Raw genomic sequence first — 22,168 nt, 5'->3', positions numbered from 1 at the left:
GCGATGCAAATAGTCAGCTAATCTAAATAAGAATCATCTGGATCTTTGAGAAATTAGTATTTCAATTAACAAAAACAAATTCGAATATATGTCATTATTAAGTACTAATTTGTTGCTCTGGCTCCAAATTTATTGCTTTTATCTATTCAAGAAATTAATATAAAAAATAGAAACGTTATCACGTTATACTAGCACTCCAACTTCCAAAAAAATATGCATAAAATATTGTAAATAAAATCTAATGTGTCAGAATTTTGATTTTTGGCTTCAAGATTTATTCATTATAAAGAGGCATCGGAAATTTTAAATGTATTGATTTATTATAAATTATCATAATTGCAAAACGGTAAAAAATAAAAAAATATAATACCAAGTTTAATTCTAAACTGCTTCAATGAAATACTAGCAAAATATGTTATAGATATATTTTGAAATTATAATTGCTCATATAAAATTTAAAAAATCATAAAAATGCATAAAGAGCTTTAGAAATAGTCCACAAAAAATTTATTGTTCACTGTTTAATTTAAAATTAATCGATAATGTGTAACAATGCTAACGTTACATATAAAAATAAAGTTGAGATAATGTAATTTGTTATTAGAAAAATTTTAGTCTAAATAAATGGCATTTAGAGAGCATACTTTATCCGTGAATAAATAATACAAAAAAGATTACATACAAAATTACAAGTTAATTTAAGAAATAATGAAATATATACATAAGAATATTGTATCAACGGCGGTAGATTTAATATTCAAACCGAAATAATGGACTTAAAATAACATTCAGAATTTATCTCGATTTCACGTCGATTCGTCGAGACACAGTAGTTTCTTACTAACGGAAAACCAAGCAAAATAAAGAGCCTTGAAGTTTACTTTTCGTTCAAATTACTCGGCGGAGCTTTACGCGCGCGCCGAACAAGTTTCGCGAAGATAAACCCACGGAAATTGTTCGGTAGTTTTTAAAAGTCAGGATGAACGAGCTGTCAGAGACAACGAAGTCGACCTAAATACTCTCCTCAGATTTTAGATTTCATCGAGGCACTCCATGGACTTAAACCATAGCTGTTTTCGCTCCCGTTTGTTAATTCAATGCTAAATAAAGATTTTCTGAAGGGCGTGAATAATTCATTCTATTCTATTGCTATATCGTTAAAATAATTCATATTATCTCGTTGTTGCATCATCATTAAAAATAATAACTTATAAAATTCCGCATAAAATTTATAATACAATAATTTCCAACGAATATTTAATGACACTTGAATTGTATCGTTGTAATAATTTAATTCATCAATCACGATCCATAAAGTAACAATGTAAAAAATTTCGTATAATAAATACTGCGCTACATCACTGTACAATCGCGTACATTCCGCCCAATGATCTTTCATACGCCTTTTTTTTCCCAGGGAATCGACCTCGCTTTAAAGCGTACTCATACCAAACTTCGAATCCTTATCTGGTTGATAATTCCGATGCAGATGAGGTGGAATGCATTATGATAATATTCCCTAATTTTCAGATGCGGGCAAGCCATCTCTGGTAGAAACCAACGCTCGGACGTTTCCCCGCTTCATAAATCAATTCATAAACTCGGAGGCGCTATATCGATCGCCGAGTGGAAGAAAATGAACGTTTTATAAAAGTGGATTATTCACATCTACCAAAGCATTAATTATTTTCGTACGGTAAAGATATTCATTGAGGCTGATTAATTTTTACCACACCTGGAAGCTTTCGCTTCATCGTGCAATATCCGCATAAAATTTGTTCTTTTTACGTTACGTTTGCATTATTCGTAATAAAAATCATATTATCTTACAAAGAAATATATTTATTGCTTGAATATTCCATACTAGCATTTTTACTGACTACAAAATTATTTACGCGTTATTTGTATTATTTTTTAATAATAATTATGTTCACTGAGAAAAATGTTTATTTGAACACGAGAAAGAAATTTCTTCGATTCAAAGAAAAAATTTCTTTGATTTGAACATAATTTTTTTAAATCAAATAAATTTTTTTTATTTAATTTAAAAAAAATAATATTTAAATCAAAGAAGTAACGTTCAAAAGAAATTTTTTCTTTAACCGTATAGCAAAGAAACATTTCTTTGAATTGAAAAAATTTTTCTCTAGCTGAAAATGGCGAAGATTATGATTATATTAATTAGAGTTCCGATTATCACATATTTAAAATATTAATAGATTTAAAGAAAATTTTGATTTGTCCATTTTCAATCAGGATTTCAATTAATTCAACCAGACATTTTTCTTAACGATTATATCCGTCATTTGAAACGAATAAATGTGCGCAATTCGTATATTGAACTCGTGGAACAGAGCGGATTCCATCGAATCGATCGCATGACAATACGACTGGCAAGATATAAATTTGCGTTTACAGTTCATCCGGTTAGCAAATGGGCGAATCTAGCACAGCGATTACAGAATTTGCGAGTTAAAGTTTATGCACCTGCGAAGAACATGGTATCTGCATGTACCAGTCCAGCCTGGCTGCGGATGTCCCAAATTCCAAAGTAAACATTTTCGGTCGAATGCACTGGGGTTACGCTCGCTTTCGCTTAATTCTAAAGTCTGACTTTGTTTTAGAATTGAAAAATATACTATCTAATTATTTTTAAAGGTCACACAATATAAAAATTTAAAATAAAGGATCCAAAAAGTAAAATAGTAAATATCAATGATAAAATATCAATAATAAAATTGTTTATTATGAAATGTATTTCGAAATGTAAAAGGCTTGAAAATTAAATGTGTTTATATACATTAATATATTATAATATAAATAATAATTAGAAATTTATATTGTTATATTATTGTTATTAATTGCTACGCAAATAAATAAAATAATATTGAACTAACCATATTGAATCTTTCATGATTGGTCTAAAACCTTTCTGATCTTATTATGTACATAATTTTTATATTTTATGATGTATTTCTAATAATATTTTTCAATTAAAGTTTAAACAATTTAAAATCCTTTTAAAAATTCTAATTGAATAATTTGATATTTATCAAAAATATAATTTTAACAAGGTATATTATATATATATATCACTGGACCCGAAAGAGTTAATCAGTTTTTATTTTAATATTTATTAGCACGATCAAAAATCTGATTGTGAGCGGAAAATTTCATCGGATGGAAAGATATTTATACAATAATTTTTTACGGTGTTTGCTTGATCGCTGTGAACAAAACTTTCTCGGATAATAATTCGCTCGGATAATAATTTTGAAGTTTTAACAGATATAACTCCGTTAATTGCAGACTGAACGCGCTAAAGTATTAGTTTTGGAATATTTATTAAAACATACCTGTTTTAATAGAAAGAGAACATGACAATAAAAGTTGAAATACTAACAAAAGTTAAAATCACAAAGGATAAGTTGTAAAATAAAACAAGATGAAGTTAATCCGCGAAACGGATATAATGATACCGTTCAAACTAACAGAATATGATCCGCAATTTATCTCAGTAACTCCCACATAATAAATGTTTTACATGTATATATTTACACAGATATATACGAGCCTCTCACGTACGGCATTCCAACGGAAAAATGTAATTATTCCTAATATCTATGCGTGCTGCCATTAATATAAATTCCGCGCCTCGTGCGAACCGCAACAGAGTATCCTCCGTGAAATAAAGATAAATGACTGCCGACACGCAATATACTCTGCGTATTGGAAAAATCATTAAGAGCTGAAGAAACACATTGCGTTCATGCTCTGTTGATTCGAGCATTGTCCTACGAAATGCATAATGAATCGAACACGAGGCAACCAAAAGAAAAAGAGATTGTTCGCTTTATTTGTAAAAGAGTAAAAGAAGAAGAACAAAAAAGCCAAAATAACAATGTTTAGAAAAGTATTCTATGAATATATTTAAAGGATTATTAAATATTTTAATCGATTAAAGAAATTTTTTTAATAATAATTTTTAATAATAATATGTCCACTGAGAAAAATGTCTATTTGAATACAAGAAAGATTTCTTTGAAGAAATGTTTCTTTGTTATACAGTCAAAGAAAAAATTTCTTTAATTTGAACATAATTTTTTTTAAATCAAATAAATTTTTTAAATTTAATTTAAAAAAATAATGTAATTTAATTAATTTTTCAATATTAAAAAAATTTTTCAATTTATACTCTTTAAAAATACAAATTATATGCCACAAAGATAAAAAGCGCCTAATGCGACTTCATAATTTTCTTCATTTAGATAGTTTGAATAAATTTTTCCACTTGGAACCAATCTATCTATAAAATGAAAATGTTTAGGTATTAATAGATAACAATTCTCTGACAATTGAAGTGTGGATCAAATAATATTAACAGAATTGAATTATTAGACGTGTGAAACTGGCACGAAGGACAGCGCCTCTGGTGATCTCCTCTGAACGGAAGGGCCAGTCATGATCCGTCACTAACGACTAATGCCAGCAATTTGCGTCGACGCCAGGGGACGCAACTGAGAGAGCGATGCATGCACGTCATTCGACGTGATTTATACGACGTGTCCTGTTATAATACCGGCAGCCTATAATGCAACGCTATAACGTCCTATAGGACCGGAAGCGCGGGAAGTGCCAGGAGGTGCACCACGTGGTAATCAACATGAGCTACTGGCCGATGATCCCTAACCACTAATGGATCGTGCTAGGATGAGATGCGATATCGATTATTCCGATGAATACAGCCGATAATACAACATAGAACATGATTTAGTCGGATCGGAAAACAGGATACCTCACAATATAAATTATTACAGTTTAGAATTATAAGTGAACAATCCATAATTAAGAAGCACAGAGACGTTCATGAAATTGAAAAAAAAAAGAAAACGAAAGAAGAAAGATGACTTATCTTGAGAATTGCTTAGATCAGTGATGCATAATCTGATGAGGTCCACGGTCGCAAGCTATCTGTTTTCATTTTTTTAAGATCTGCCGACTTATAGCCAAAAATATAATAATAAAATTATTATTTTTTATTTTATGTAAACAAATTAAATATTATATAATCAGAAAAATTTTATCTATTGTACAATATTTAAAATAATAATAAAAATAACTCTAAAAAAAGGTTGCACATCCTAGATTGATGACGAAAACACAACTTAGAGATATTTTTAAATCTTCACTGAAAAAAAAATTACTACTTTTAAAACTAAATTTTAATAAATATTTGTTTGAATAACTCTAAATAAGTATTTACTAAATGTAAACACATATTTATTTAATACAAAAATCATTAATTAATTTAACCATTATTTTTTTATTGAGTAAATATTTATTTATTGTAAATAAATATTTACTTACTGAAAGAAAAAATTGGTTGCTGCAACAATTTAAATAGTAAAATATGGCATAGCATTTTTATAAGGCTGCAGCAATCAGTTTTTGGTTGTAGCAACAAATTTTTAGTTGTGTTATTGAAAAAAAAGATTGGTTGCTACAACAATTTAGATAATAAAATAGCAATGGCACTTTTATATGGCTGCAGCAACTAATTTTTTATTGTAGCAGCTAATTTTTAGTTGCGTTAGTCTATTGAAATCGTATACTGACATTGCGGATAGATTAGCACAACTAAAAATTTGCTACTACAATCAAAAACTGATTGCTGCAGCCATATAAAAATGCTATATTTTATGCTATATTTTATTATCTAAATTGTTGCAGCCACCAATCTTTTTTTTCAATATACAATTAGTACTATTCAAAGAACTGTATTAAGCTTTGGTAAATTTTTTTTAGTATTGATTCGACGACTTCACGAGATATATTCTTAATCGATTTTTTGACATTTATTTCATTTGTCAAGATTTGTGAAGAAGATCTAATCACATTTTAATGCAGATTTCATAAACGTGATGATTTTAGAGCGTAATATTGCGATGAGAAAACTCGACGTGGTGAAGGGAGGGGCGAAATGAAGACACTGATGAAACTAGAATTTCGACAGCTTGGAATAATGTGAGATAGGTTGTTTTCCCGCGGGAAACGGTGCCTGGAACTTGAGCCCTGAATTTCAGGCGACGATCGAAACCCTAACTTGCCTCGCGGAAAATAGGAAATGTCGCATGCAGATAAGCACTCCAGGATATTACAGTTCTCATTATCAAGAACGAAATTATGTTACTGTCCGCGAATAATAAGTATCCTACCAGGTGATATTACAAGTTTTCTGTCGAGAAAAGAGGAAGAGTTGAAATTAGAAAAGAATGTCGATAATTTAATATAATTGTTAAAAATAAAATAATCAATTATTTAAAATTTAAAAATATGCAAAATAAATCAAAGTGATAAATTCAAAATTCAGTCGTAAGTCCCGAATGACGCACGATGTAGCATATGATATATTGCAAATGTAGAAACATCTTTTATACAGCCATCATAAAAAAAAAAAGAATGAAGTTTTGTCAGTTCGACAATATCTCTGTCATCGCTCGTGTATCGCATACGAACCGGCCAGAAATATCTACCACTTTTTACGGTGGTTACATAAAAAGCGAATTTTTTCCCGTGTATATCTGTATACGTACATTGTATGCAATGTGCGTACTAATCCAAAGGAAGGAAATGAATACTGGAGACCGATATCATGCTGCGTATTGATGAACACCTGCGGAATTCGCCGAGCCATATAGAAATTCGCTCCATACTATGAATTTCTCTATTCACGAAGGTAGTCATTTTCCCCCTTGGTGCGAAATTTTTCCCCACGTTGCAAGGAAAGCAAACAGTTCTCCGGGAGCCACGACGGAAATATGATTCCCGCGACGTCTCGTAAAAACGACTTGGCTTCATTTCGTTGGATTATGCAGTACCCCTTTCGCCTGATTTAATGCCAAGGCCAAGGGAAGGTACAGCATGGAAAAGTCGAGTCGACGAAAAAAAGAAGACGAATAAGGGAGTAAAACAGAGGTGACGAGAAGATAAAAAGAAATATACAAAGCTATTTACGAAAAAAGAAAAAGAGAGAAGAGAGAGAGAGAGAGAGAGAGAGAGAGAGAGAAAGGAAGGTAATCGACGGCAGACGGTGACTTCCGGAAGATTACACGAGCCGGAGGCTGCAGTTTACTCCATTTGGCAAGCTCGATATTCACCGAGGCGCCTTTTCAACCCGATTCCTCCCTCTCTCCCCATCCCCTCATCTTTCCTTCTCTGACCGTCGACGAATGAAATACGCTCTCGCCTGAATTTCAAACGACGCTGCAAATCGAATCAGGCTCGCTATGAATCTTCCGACGAGGCCGAGGAGAACAAAACTGGTGAAGTTTTGAGGAGGCGATGGGTGTGTTTGCACATTCGAGAGACAAGGGTGATTTAAAAGGCCGGCGCGACCGACGAGGGCTAATCAACTCCGTTGAATGAATAATGTCTTGAAATATATAACGATATCTGAAGGGATAACATGAAATAATGTGTCCTACTCTGACAAAGATATGTCTAAATGTAGAGACGGAACAAGATTATTTTTAACATGTTCTCTATTCATGAAATATCGATGCGCATAAATACATTGGTTAAACCTATAACGTATAATTCATTTGATGTTTAATATCACCTTTAATTTCCCCAATGGTGAATCAATCAAAATATTAAGACATGGATTTCAACCCAATTAATGGGATGAGAACATAATGAGATGCATAATAGTTAATTAATTTGATGTGCGGATTTGCGCACCATATTTACATGTACACTCGAAGGGAAACATTTCTCTGTATGTATGTGTATGTAAAAGCAACATGTATTGCACATCTATACATTAACTTTCACGTCGCGAGATAATTATTTCGGGCTTTCCGACTATCGGAATTTTGCAATCATTTTGCAATACGTTCAAGATACCTTGTAAAATTAACATCACTGTCATTGAAGTCCATATGAAATTGTATGCGACACTCGATTTTATTGCATTCCTTCACTCGTAACAAATCGAGAATCAAAATTATATGTCGCAAAAATAATTATTAACGCGAATAAACTATAAAGAAAAATGTATTGCTTTTTAAATTTTTTTCTGAATTTTTAAATTTTTTTTTCATCACAAATTTACATATTATAAATATAACAATAAATAAATTTTTTAATTATCCGGACTTTAATTTTAAGTCTATTTTTTCAAAATAATGTAACTAGTCATACAATCTTATTACATTCTATTCCTTAGTTAATATACGAGAAAACCACATTCGAAAAGGAATGTAAAAAATAATATACGCGAAATCGTTATCATAATTGTTTTCTTTTCCATATTCAAGATTATAGATTTGATAAAGGCAAGATCTAATAATATGTTAATGTCTAATAGCTTAGAATCATTAAAGTACTGGCAAACTCTTGAAGAAGAGTTGAGAAGCAACTGGATTAGTTTCACAGCAAATTGGATGAAACCGTTCGATGAAACGGAAGAGAGAGTAGAAGGAACTGAGATGATACTATTTCCTGAACACGCATTATACAAACGATTCTCAGAAGCATGAGGAAGTTCATGCGGACCAGACACTTTCAGATTCATCGTTTGCGTCTTGAAGGTCGGCGTACATAATTGCCGAAGTTAACCGATCAAACGATGATTAAGGAACGACGTGTCGTGAACGCAATCGTTGCTCGTAGATTAGATTCCAGTATCATTACTAGGAATGGCAAGGGGGATCGTTAGCGCTAATGACTCAGGGGCAAATAATTATCCGTTACGTCTTCTTGCGCGTGTAATTTACGAGGAGACACCGCGTACCAACGATATGAAACTGCAATTACGTCATGATAAACCTCAATGTAAGTGCTGAGATAGCTGTCGCGCTATCTTATAAAACATTTGTAATATCGCGACTTGATTTGGTCAGCTGTCGTTGTCAAGTTCCGAACTTGCACTTTCTTCCCAATGCTGGTAAAATCTTTGCTGTACAATGAACAATTTGTATCACGATAAATGAATCTGAACACATTAGTATATGGTACTTCTGGCTGCGTTTGCTGCATCATTATTATTATAAGTATTGTAGGCTTTATAAATCGACAACATTATTTAGGAACTTAAAAGTTCTAGCTGCTTATAACAGTTCTGTAATTTTTAATAAATAGAGTAGTTTCGGTCATTAAAAAAACCTGTTTCAAAATTAAAATTCATGCAGCGTTTCAATTTATCTTGCGTAAATTCTCTTACTTAGTATTGTTAGAATTTATAATGCTATTTGAAAAAGATGCTGTCTTTTAAAAAGCAAAAAAAAATTTTATAATAGAATATTATAATAGAAACAAGCAAATGTTAAAATTGTTAAAATATCAAAATGAAAAAAGTGTAGATTTCATGTCGTTAAACAGTTTCTTGTGTTATTCTGTAGCTATTTGAGCATTGCAATAGGAGTTGTAACAATAAATAATAATTAAATACTTCTTAAACAATCTATATCTGAGGAAGGCGAGTCTATGTATACCAAAGTGAAGCGCGCTTTTCAAGAATTCTGTTTATTCTAAAATAATTCTGTACTTATTTCTGCACACATTCTAGCAAGAATTTTAATAAATTTTCAACATTAATAAAATATTTCTCAAATTTAAATAAATTATTTTTATTTTATTTAAATTAATATAGTCAAGAATTATAGAATTATTAAAAATAAAGTCAGACTTTTCTCGATAGTTTGAGTTCCCTCGAAATGATACGCCAGCTTTGCGCTACATCGGTAATGTATACGGCAGCTGATCAATTTGCAGAAATGCAGGACACGCATTGCGGGAACTGTTAATCGTGTCATCTGTGTAATTAATGGGATAAATGCCTTCGATGAGATATTACCGTCCGCATTTAATCATATGTAAATACGCTCTATTTTCGAACCGAGAGAAAAATTTAAGCGGCCACGTTAACATCAATCAAATAATATTGAAATAAAATTGATAAAAATTGATATAAAATTCTTATCAAATTTGTAAAAAAACTTGAAGCAAATAATAAACAACAGCTTTATACAGTAATTTTTTTATATTAATACTGATATTAATTACTGATTAATTGAAATATTTTTATCAGACGAATAAAACGTATAAATTAAAAGAGAGACAAACGCACGTGGCAATTGCGATTCTTCTCTCGGTCGCGACTACTTGCTAACAATCTCCTTGACTCGGCTACTTTTTGCTACCAACTTTCTACTTACGTGTCTCGTGTCGGCCGCGAGAAGAGGAGTGTGTGCCTGCAACAACCGAGCGTTCAGGGAATTAGAAGAGAGGTCGCGTGACTTTTTGCTCTTTTGCTAGCTTGGAACTTCATGCTTCCGGCAAGGCCATTCATCTCGCGTCGGATTCCAAAAAATGACCAAAATATCGCGGCATCGTTTTATTAGGAATATCGTTTATGCAAACAAGTTCTATACATCAAAGATGTGCACTCACAAGAGCGTATTTCTTGATGAATTTTAATACATGATGAATTCTAATTATGAAATTATCTAACAAGGAGGATTACAAAATTTTCGCAGATTAAACTTCGTGGACATGGATAAATCATTATTATTCATTACGTGTAGCTGCTCTCACTTTAACTAGATTATAACCGAAGTTTAATCTACAGCTTTGCTAGTAAGCTATCAAGATATAAATGATTTCCAAATTCATCTCAGTATACGCTCGTGTAGTTTGCAAAACGCTTTATTATATGAAATATATCCAAACTAATTTATTGATTATTAATATATTATTATTATATATAAACGAATGTGAGCTTTTACAACAAATCCGTTTTTTTTAAATAACAATCGAATTAAATAAAGTAAATGGAAATATATCGAAAGTGATAATGATTTTGTGTGTAGACGAAAATTTTTGGCCTTTTTGAAAGTTACTTTAGTGAAGCTTAGGAATTTTTAGAGAGGAAGTCTTTGGGAAGATGTGCTCGCATGCTGTACTACATGTGTATTCAAGAGAAGATTATTCATGCAAATAAAAAAATAGAAAGGAGATATTTCTGGCCGGCAGCGACGTCGTTTTGTTGATTCGGCTAAATGGCTTAAGCTCGTATTTTAGATGTTTCCGCACAATGCAAATTCATTCCTTTTGCATACCACGCGCTTATTAAACGCGGTGAGCTCATTAAAAGCGGAAGTTGACAATGGCGCGTGCGAGCACGAAATTCTCCGCCTCGCATAATTATCGCGCCCACGATAATTGAACTTCGCGATGCAATGTAACGACGAATTTCACCACGTCGCCGTCACCGCGATAATATCGTGGAATAAATGCAGGTGAGCTTTAAAACACACATTCAATGTCGATTGTTAAAATATTACGTTCCACGTGATATTCGAATCTAATATAAAAAAAAATCGTACTCGATGTCACATTTTAACTTCGCGTGTACTTCTTATATGAAAATGCATGCACTAAGAGAAAAATGTTTGGTATTTGTAATTATAATTACATATTACTATAATTATTACTGCTATAATAATAACTATGTGTACAGTTCTAGCAACATATGTATATAGTTGGCAATCTAAAATGACTATAATTATAATTATTATAATTATAAAATAGTTAAAATTACCTGGGACTATAAAAATATGGTTATTCCAAAATATAACTATAAAATTATAGTCATTTGAATCATTTTTATGGCAATTCCAACTATAATTATAGTCATTTTAGATTACCATGTACATTTATTGCTAGAACTATATACAATATGTAGTTACTGTTATTATAGCAATAATAATCATAATTATAGTAATATATAATTATAGTTATATATACAAAACATTTTTCTCTCAGTGTGCGGATAAAATCAATAGATTTGTTTTTTATTAAATTAATAGAAATAATTCTATTTCCGGTTAAAACGGATCTTACTGATCTTAACTTAATAATACTAAATAATACTAAATACAAATTTTTACAGATATATTATTTCAGTTTTATAAATTGTACACCAATAAAATTATTGGGATTTGAAATCCAATCGCAAATCGAAGATGATTTGAAATTAATATCTTAAATTAGATTGATCGTTTATTTTAATAGTAAAGCTAAGATCTTAAACTTTAAATAATTTATTGTAAAAATATTACCTCACTGTTTTTATCACCTACAGCATTTGAACTTTCTTTCTCTTTCATTTTCACAAAATTTCAAACATGTATTATTTTAAATAAAAAACTATTTTACTTTAAGTACAGAAAGTATACATTAGTTCAATTATAAAAAAATAAACCTAATGTTATTTCGATAGATTAAAATATGTCCGACGCGTTTTGTTATAGACAAGTAAAAAAAAAGGAAGAAAAAAAGGTTGAAAAAAGGAAATAGGCATGGATATAATTTTCATTCGATTAAATTCAAGGAGAGAAAGACATCATCGTTTTCCCAACACAATTTCGCGTCTGTACAAGACTATCTAATCATTTTTACGTACACAAGGTCCCATGATATTTGTGGATAATCCGTGCTACAAATTTGATGAATCTCTACAGGGTTTATGATGGGAAAGAAAATGCGAGGCGTGTCAATGCAGAAAAATATTGTTTTCCTTATTATTCAATGAATATGTAAACTCTAGGCAAGATTTCAAGTGTCAGCGATAAATTAAGTATCGATACTTGTAATTTTATATCGTTACTTCGTTATAAAATTTTGCTGCATGATTACACGCAGGTTATAATCGACATGTAATAGACGGTATATTTTTGATTAGTAAATCGATAAAATAAATTAAAAACAGAAAACTGGTTTGTTCTCCATGAAATCGAGTTATTATATTCAATGCTACGAATTAATTTACATTCTAGTCGCACGTTCTACCGCAAGTAAACTACGCAATTTAATAGAATCATGTTCGTATTAAAAATATATCTTAAAGAAATCAATCGAGAAAATCGAATAAGAAAAAATAATGACTTATTAAAAATGTTATTAAAATAACCAGAGAAATGGAAAAACATCACATCACTCTTCCTGATTGCATTACATAATCCATTAACTTAAGTATAGATTCCGGGCTTTTCCGAGAGAAAGACATCGGGATTATTGATCGACATAGTCGTTATCGTTAACGACGCGCTGTCTTTCCCGAAATTCTTACCAGTGAAATGGCAACCCTTAATTTTCCAGGGAAATGGCCGCGTGTACGACCAAATTGAATTTCATATTTCGCTGCGCATCGTGAGTCGGGTTTCCGGTCATTGCTCCGACGTCCCTTCGTAATTAATTGCTATTCAAGCCTACCTCGTTCCAGTATACGATACGATAAAAAAAAAAGTTTGCCTTGTCGCGAGTGAAATCAACGTCCTAATTTCCCTTTCTTGCCAGCATGCTCTCAACATGATACGATTATACTCTCGCTCTGTTTTCGTGTGGAATCGAAAGGAGAAGCACGTTAATGAAGATGGATCGTTGCGATTAACTCAATCCCCGAAAGCTTTTTCTCGATGAATAAACAATGCGATCGTGCAATCGTTTTAATTTATTCCAGCAAGTATTTCAGGAGAATTAATAACAAGTTCATTAAATTCTAAACACGATGGCATAGATGGATTATAATATATAATTAAGAGAGCTTATTTCTGTTTGCTCGTACAATATCTATGTTTCATGAAACTAACCAGGAAATGTGTTGACACATCAATTTAATTATCTGACGTAATATTTTTTATATACAATACCGTTCCGGCTATTGTTTTTAACTAAAGCTTGAGCTCGACATCATAAAACATTTCCGTACCGCGAGATAGCAAACTTTGTTCGCAAGAAAAGAAAGAAAACAGACAAAGATGGGATATGCTGAAATAAAACGCAGCGTAGTCTTTTCTTTTATCATGGAACAACGAAAAAGAAAGTTTGATTTCTCCCGCTGTTTCTTCGTTTTGTTTTATAAACAGCTATCATATTCCGGGATTGTAGCATCGGGCCTTTTTTTCGTGGAAAAATCGGGAAAATTGAATTTCCGACAGCGTGTAATGCGGGAGATCGAGAGCGCAGTGATACACGCACGGAGGAAACAGGCGCGGGAAGACAAGCGGCCAGAGATGCATCGATCGCCGGAAACGTTCGTGGACGTATTACATTGTGATTTCCGACAATGTGATATCGATATTCTGTACGCGATATTCTGTACGCGTTCCTGAAACACATTTGCTTGCGTGCGCGCGCACATCCGCGTCCCGAATTTTCCGTTGTAGGTGATATTGCCCATAAATCCATCTTTCGTGAGTTGATCCGATACATACAAACGTAGGAGAATCTTTTTTTTTAATATATCGAGGCAACATTTCATTTCTCTTTTTCTTCTTTTTTGGCAAATCAACGTGAATTGCCTTTTCTCGTGCACGAAAAAGTTTCGAAATTTCGAAGTTTGTCGTTAAATTCAGTATTGTGGAGTGCACGGCAAATAAAATCTGCCAAACAAAAGAAATATATATAAAACAGAAAAAAACCATCATCTGCGGAGAACAGAGAACGATGAGAATTGGAAAAACCGAAAGAAAAATTCTTCTGCTATAGCGGATAAGTTTACGGCTGAATTTCGAGATTCTTAGGGGAAACATTCACAGGATAGCGAATTTAATAAAATAAAAATTAATGTGTATCACTGCACTGTCAGCTTCTATTGTCGATCAAGGATTTTTCGAAGATGTCAAAAGTGCAGCATGTGCGACGACGCTGCTAATGCGTCTCAGGGCACATGCGATGGTCGTCGACAAGGGTACGTACTTTGCTTAGGCAAAGAGAATCGCCGGGATTCGGTTACACATTTACACATTTATGGAATATCGATTTTCGTCGGGCGAACCGCGTCGACGGGGAAATTATTCATATATTCGTCGTCGGTGAGACATACCCAAGGGTTGTCCGCGTCAAAGCCACACGAGATTGTACCGCTGCCAGGCAGATCGATCCACACGGACAACAAGCAAGAGAGGCAAAAGGAGCAAATTGAAAATAACCTCTCTTGTTGTCGGGCAAATTTTTAACTTTAGTACAGGGCGGTGCGCGAGACACACGGCGGAAGTTCGCGCGACGTTGAAGTTCGCGCGCAAAGTTGCGAGAGCGAGTCCTTCGCCGGCGAAGTTTTCCGGACGTGAAAAGATTAAAGAGGATATTAACTTCCGAAAGAAGAGCTACAAGATGCGCCAGTATAAAGAAATAAATTTTCACGGGAAGACCGCAGGTTTCGCGCCGAAACGCCGTGTGACCTAAGAGAGCTCAGGATTATCTTGAGAGGAAAGGGAGAGGATAGGCTGAGGTGCGCGTAATAATTCATCTCCTATCCAAGAAAGGGTTTCACATAGGTAAATCTCGCTTACGGACTTGAGAAATTTGAGCATATAATTCTTACGGTAACCGTATATGCGCACATGTCCATCTTCCGACTATCAATATAAAAGAAAATGAAACGTAGCTCAAACAAAAAAAGTACCGCACGTAAAACAATGCAGAGGTAAATGTCATTAATTAGAAGAAAAATCTCTCACTCGAAATCGTCATATCATTCGTGAAAAGAGCAAGAACATATATTAGCAGAATTCCTGACGGATTACGACGTCAACAGAGGATCAAAGAAAGAATTTTTTCGAGTTACCAGTTACGAAGCTGAAAAATTTAATTATGCGACGGACGCGTCTCGCGCTGCAAGGACGAGGATGAAAATATTCTCCCCTTTCAAGCGCTTTTGGGCAAACTGTACAAGGGGTAGGAAAACTTACGAGGCTTGAAGTAGCAGATCGATAGGAACATGAAACGCGATGGCGCGGCGGTACAAAAAGCACGAGTTTACGCGTCGCGGTTATTAACGAGACTGAATCTGCGTGAAAAAGCAACACTGCAAATTCGTTGATCAAAACAGCTCCTTTGCTTCTTTTTTTTAACTTTTTTTTATGTAGATATAATTACTTGTATATATAATCTTCGTGCGGCAACAGCGGAGATTAATATTTCCGAGGCGTGCTGCGGAAACTGCGGCGTAAATTAAGGATCGATTTGTTGCCATGTCTGTTTACGACAAGCAATTTTGAATGTTGATTAAAGGTGGGTTTTGCAATTTCACGACGTCAGCAAACTTATCATTATATGTTTTATGTCATGATGATAATTTACCGATTTTATTACAAAATTAAAATCCTTTTATATCCATAATTCCAGCAATCGATTCAATTTGGCGTACACAATTTTCTACATGTCATGATTCATAAAGTTATTTCTGAAATAAAAAACATACAGAAATAAAAAACACACACAGAAATAAAAAAAGAGAAACAATGATATCAAAATGCTTCGTAAATGAGAAAGTGAGGTCCCGAATGTCAACGATATCTCTGATACGTTGACAATGTTAAGAGGTACGGATGTAAACAATAGATACACGTTATCTCAAAGAGCGCATTGGTCTTGAGCCGTCAATGAATCAGGATTCTTTAGATAGCATTTATCAGCTACAACAATGCTGGAAGCATTGTAACAAATTCCAGATAAATTTTCACCTTCATCTTATCAATGCTGCATTCTTGACACAACGGAATGTCGTTCATGCGTCAATGATATACGAAATAATTTGTCGTGTTTTCACTATAGAAGAAATAAAATGTGTGAAATACGCAACAGAGGAATGTGAAGCAATCACACGATATTAGGTTTGCTCGCGTTGCTTGAAATTCTCAAAAATTGTTAAATTTAAAACGATATAAATACACCTATATGCATTGAAGAGAGAGAGAGAAGGCGAAGATGCAAAAAGTGCAAGTAACGCTAACAAATCTATTCTCCTGTTGATATAACTTTCCGTCTAAAATGTATATAATCATTGTATGTAATCATTAAATGATTTCTTGAGCTTTTAAGTAATAAATCCATTGTTGTGTTAAAAACATACCGTATATATATATATATATATAAAATATTTATTCTGATAATATATTAGAAAATAAATTATACTATTCCGAATTCCGTATATAGGAATTCCGAAATAGGATATCTGAAATAGCAATTGCTATGTGCCATACCTGTGACTCCGTGGGACACATTTTTGGCATTCGTGGGACAACCTCCAAAGCGGACAAGGGTCAAGGTAGTTTAGATCGTATGTGTGTATGTGTATCGTTGGAATTCAATTACTGCTCCCATAAAACCGACCCTAAACGGAAACCATTAAATTTCATGTCCCTGATCACGGCTCTCTAGCAGAGCTATTTTAGAGTCCAAATAATGGGCAATCATTTCTTGTCACACTTTCAAATTCACACATTTCCAAGTTCACACTTCTCTATGTTAACAACATTTTTATAATAAATTTAAAAGACCATTTGACTGCATCTGTTAAAATGCACGTAAAATCTCCTGTATCGTAATTTTATCTATATTATAATTATATCGAGAATAAAATTATGGAAATTAATCGCGAAAAATTTTCATTCATTCCTTTTTTTTTCAAGATTTTTTTTTTTCAAGATTATTCTTGATAATAATATGAATTCCGTTATGTTTCGTCACGGAGATAAAAGTCTAACACCAAAATTACTATCTACGTTCGTCAAGATCGTCGAGCGTGAAGTTAGGGGGTCTATTCCGGTAAGGGATGACGGTAATTTCGCGGGTGGGGACCGATTCACATCGAGTGTGAAACTAGTTCACTGTCAAAGTAAACGTCGTGCCATTCGCATTTCGTTATCTCTCTGTTTTATCATTTCTTGAATTAGAAATTACCTCGTTTTTAAATTCATTTTTTATGACATACACAGAGGTGCATATTACTCATTAAAACGCAATATTATTACAACCTTTGAAAAAAAAATCGAATAAAATATGCAAACTCGAGATTTAATAATTTTTAGTAAAATTTTGATTAGATGCTTTCTAAGCTTTCTATTTATTAACAGACTTTAATAAAGAATAATATCAAAGAAAATTTACTAAATATTCAACTGATACACAAACATAAACAGAATATTCGTTTCAAAATATTTGTTATGCATTTTTGCCGACACAATCTGATGTTACACATTTTAGAAAACGCTTTATTACATTTTCTGTATTCAGATCATATATACAAAGTCAGTGATATCAAAAGAGTTTCAGCGTCTCGCACAGAATAGACGGAAACGGATTTTGCATTCACGACAGCGCAATTCCAACGATTACGAAACAAATTTACCAGCGGATCTCCGAAACAATGAATGCTAAAGGATGGCATGAAAAGGCGGGAATCTCTCGGTTCCAGCTATTGCCTTTCAGGGTGAAGCGGGGCAGGTCCGGCCAGTGGAATACGTCCCACGTGAAATACGTTCGCGGATACGAACGGTCGTCCATTTGTCCGCTGTCGACCATCCCTTCTCCCCCGTCGTTCGCAAGCCCTTCACCCTTCACCGTCCGGCCGCGCTGCGGGACGTTCGCCATTTCTCAGCTTGGTTCAATTTAAGGAAAATGCCTGCCGTGGCCATGCACCGATCCATTCGTACAGATTTGCCTCGCTTGTCGATACCCAATACCTGTCCGCGAGTTTATACGAGTTCGTTTCCTCCAAATATGGCATTTTGTCATATGATACAGATTGTATCCCAGAGAATTGTTCTACGTTCCCTTCGATGAGGTCACTAATTTTTTGCCCATGTTGTTTTATTACAATCTAGAAAATGTTCGATCTGAAATAAAGGTGTGTGAAGATATTTACGAACTTACCAATTTCATTAACAATTGATATTAATCAAACGTACATAAAAATTGGCCTAATATGATTGTATCTGGATTATAGAATAAATTTTCAAATATAAATAGAATTCGATTTTTTATAACATTAATATAAATACAAAAAGAGAATAAAATATTGTTTAAATTACTGAGCAATTATTTTGATTTTTTTTATATCATTGTATCTCTAAAATTATGTTTATTTTCATCAAATTTAATATTCTCTTTCTCTCTCAATTCCTTCCTTCCTTTCATTTTATCCCTTTCTCTTTCCATTCCTCTTTATCTCTGAACCTACATGTTTAAGATATAAAAATTTTCAAAAATTTGTCTAAATGTCTGACATATTCTGATAGACATGATCAGTAACTAATTTCCTTGTATTTTGTAAGGGAAAATCGTGTAATATCGATCATCCTAAGTTGATAAAAATTTAAAAAAAGAAAAATGAAAGAGAGAGAAAGATTTTGTTATAACAATGTGATTTAAAAGCACACACCACAAGCGCAAGATGTTAGTAGCTAAATTTTATATTTTAATAAATTACAATAAAATAAAATTAATACAATAAAATAGAAGGCTGTTAAGATAAAAGGCTGTTTCGGCCTTATATCAGGCCATCTTTAGTATTATAAAATTCATATATGTAACTATCGTACTAGTTTCGAATAAATTTATTCACATTATAATAATGAAATTAAATATTCAATGCTCGATTACAATTTTATTTTCGCAGAGATTGACGCTACGGTTTTTATTTTAACAAGTATGATAATTACAACACATATATGAATTTTTCAATACTGATGACTTGGCCTGACGATATAAGACCGAAACATCTATTTTATTGTATTAATTTCATTTTATTGTAATCTATTAAAATATAAAATTTAGCTAACATCTTGCATTCGTGATATGCCTTTTTAAATCACATTGTCTTAAGTTTAACTACGTTTTGACTTCTATTGATTTTATTATAGTTTAAATAATACTTAATATAAAAGGACGGAAATTATTTTATCTATAAATTGGATATAAAGATTGATAATTAGCAAAAACGAGTAGATTTTTAGATAAAATTGATTAATAATATAGTAATAATAATAAAATCATAAAATCGTTTAATTACCTGAGAAACAAGAAATTGACTTTGGAAAATAATTTTTTGTACACTTAGAAATATGTTGACGAAAAAGCTGTCATGAGCTATTCGCTACGGTGCCATAATTCGCATGATCACATCATTTATGCTACAAAACAATAATACGCATCTTATACACGTATAACATTATCATCTCTCAATGGAAATAAGAATTATCTTTGGTCGATAATATAAATCGGTTGATATTATACTTTCCTCTATTGTATTCTGTATTTCCTTGTATACAGAAATCGGAGCGGACTCAGAATTTCTACTGCTATCGTATCTAATCATCCTTTCAGAAACATTGCCGAACTCTTAGAAAATACTTAGACTCTTAGAAACATGTACGAATTTGCTTCGATGATATAGAAGTAGAAGTTAGTGAACTTCCAGCATGTCGAGCATCAACCGTGCTGTCTTCAAGATATCCGCTACAAGATGCTTAGTTCATGGCAGGTACTCGTGTCACAAGTACAATCTCTCTCACAGCTTCGACAACTTGCGACAACTACAAAACTTATATATCGACTGTTAATGCACTGTCACTAATAGAAACATCAAACTTCATATTTTAGTTTGAATATTTACTTCTTATTTTATTCTAATTATTTTTGCATATTATTGTATATAAACTTAAGTTCATGGAATATTTACAAAATTATAGCAAGTTTAAATAAAATTACAAACATTTTCTCTTTTGTATATTTAATTGATAACACTAAAAAATCAAAATAAAAATCTATATATTTTAATTTTATAAAACGTTGAAAATAATATGAGATGTTTTTTATCTTTTTATTTATTTTTTTTAGATTTCCTATCGCGCTGGTTCCAATTTATCATTCATTTAATAATTAAACTACTAATATAAATATTAGTATTTATAGAAAATTTAAATATTATTAAAATTTTTAGACTCCACTATTATTCTTCCATTACACACACACGTTAACGATGCACGATGTTAAATTTGTAGGTGTCAAAATACTTAAAGGCTCTCTTCAACGAACGCCGGAGTTACGAAAAGAAGTCATTTTTCTCCCGAGAGAAACAATGGACTCTGTTTGAAAGAGTCTGTCTGCAAAATCCTTCTAACCTTTTCCCCGGGGAATAGAGATTTTTGCTGGGCTATTTTTTCGCGCAATGGGTTCATATCTCTGGCTAGATTACGCGCGTTAAGGCCGGGAAACTCGCTGGAGACCGAAAATGGACGGGCGAGCGTATGTTGGGCTTCCGATGTCGAACGAAAGCACCGACAAGTCCGGTAGTTCAGCGTGGCCAGTCTTTTTCATCTGCGCCATTATCTCGAACTTAAAAACTTCCGGCTTGATCGTATAGCGTCGTTCGTTCACAACAATGAAATCTACCAAACTCGATATGATATGCAGAATGACCGCGATTAACGTTGTACGCGGTACATCTGGTCTATTCACAATTTAATCGTGACATTTAAACAACCCTCGCTTTCCCACGCTGATAATATCAACTATTATCCTGTTACTCTCTTTTATTATTCCATTCGTATGATAATGCTGCAACAGTAATATGTACTAGATATTTTTTGTCATTTATTCTTCTGTGGATTTAAATCAATATTCATGTTAATAAATTTGATAATGAAATTAAATAGGTAATTCATTATAGTCATTCAATTTTAAACCTTGAGACTTAAATTTGAATTTTCTATTTCAAATTTAAATTCTATCAACCCTTGTTTTAGAGAAACAAGAAATTTTTCGTTCTATCAAAGATTGTTACTAATAAATTTTTATTAACAAAAATTTTTTATCAATAAAAAAGAGGGGAGTCAGTGCAGAATTAAAAATTTTTATTATTTATTTTTGTATCTAAAGTTTTACTTTAATATTCTCGAAAAAGTTATTACGATTTCTGTTCGTAGGTATTAATATTAAGTTAGCAAATATGAAATATAATATTACATAATATAATATTATATAACATAATATTAAGTTGCAAATGTGAACATATGTATATATAATGATATTTATCTCTCTAAAAAATATTGGTATGGATTTACGGTATCTATATAATTCTCATCGCTAGTGTTAATATTAATATAGTTATAAAAAAGGGAAAACAGGCAAGAACTCGGGAAAGAATAAAAATGAAAAAAAAAAACATTCTTCCCACTCTTTGAGGAAGAGAACCCCGTAATGGGAAATTGCTTTATTTGATGTTGCAAAAATTTGCAAATATTGTTTTGTTTAATGTTGCATTGCTTTATTTATAATCGTATATCTACGATATATATATATATATATATATATATATATATAT

The 22,168-nt window shown here is 32.4% G+C and overlaps 1 protein-coding gene across 1 annotated transcript in view; it reads right to left on the bottom strand.

Moving 5' to 3' along the window:
* The window catches only part of LOC105627778 (disks large homolog 4), a 349,694-nt gene that overhangs the window by 111,026 nt on the left and 216,500 nt on the right, over positions 1-22,168 (bottom strand). Inside the window, exon 6 of the mRNA XM_012209058.1 lies at positions 10,218-10,253. Coding sequence (XP_012064448.1) covers positions 10,218-10,253 — 36 coding nt within the window. The remainder of the gene's footprint in view (positions 1-10,217; positions 10,254-22,168) is intronic.

This window comes from Atta cephalotes (assembly GCF_000143395.1).
Source record: "Atta cephalotes unplaced genomic scaffold scaffold00010, whole genome shotgun sequence".
In the NCBI taxonomy this organism is placed as follows: Eukaryota; Metazoa; Arthropoda; class Insecta; order Hymenoptera; family Formicidae; genus Atta; species Atta cephalotes.
The sequence above is the reverse complement of the archived record's forward strand: the minus strand, read 5'-3'. Positions and strand labels throughout refer to the sequence as shown.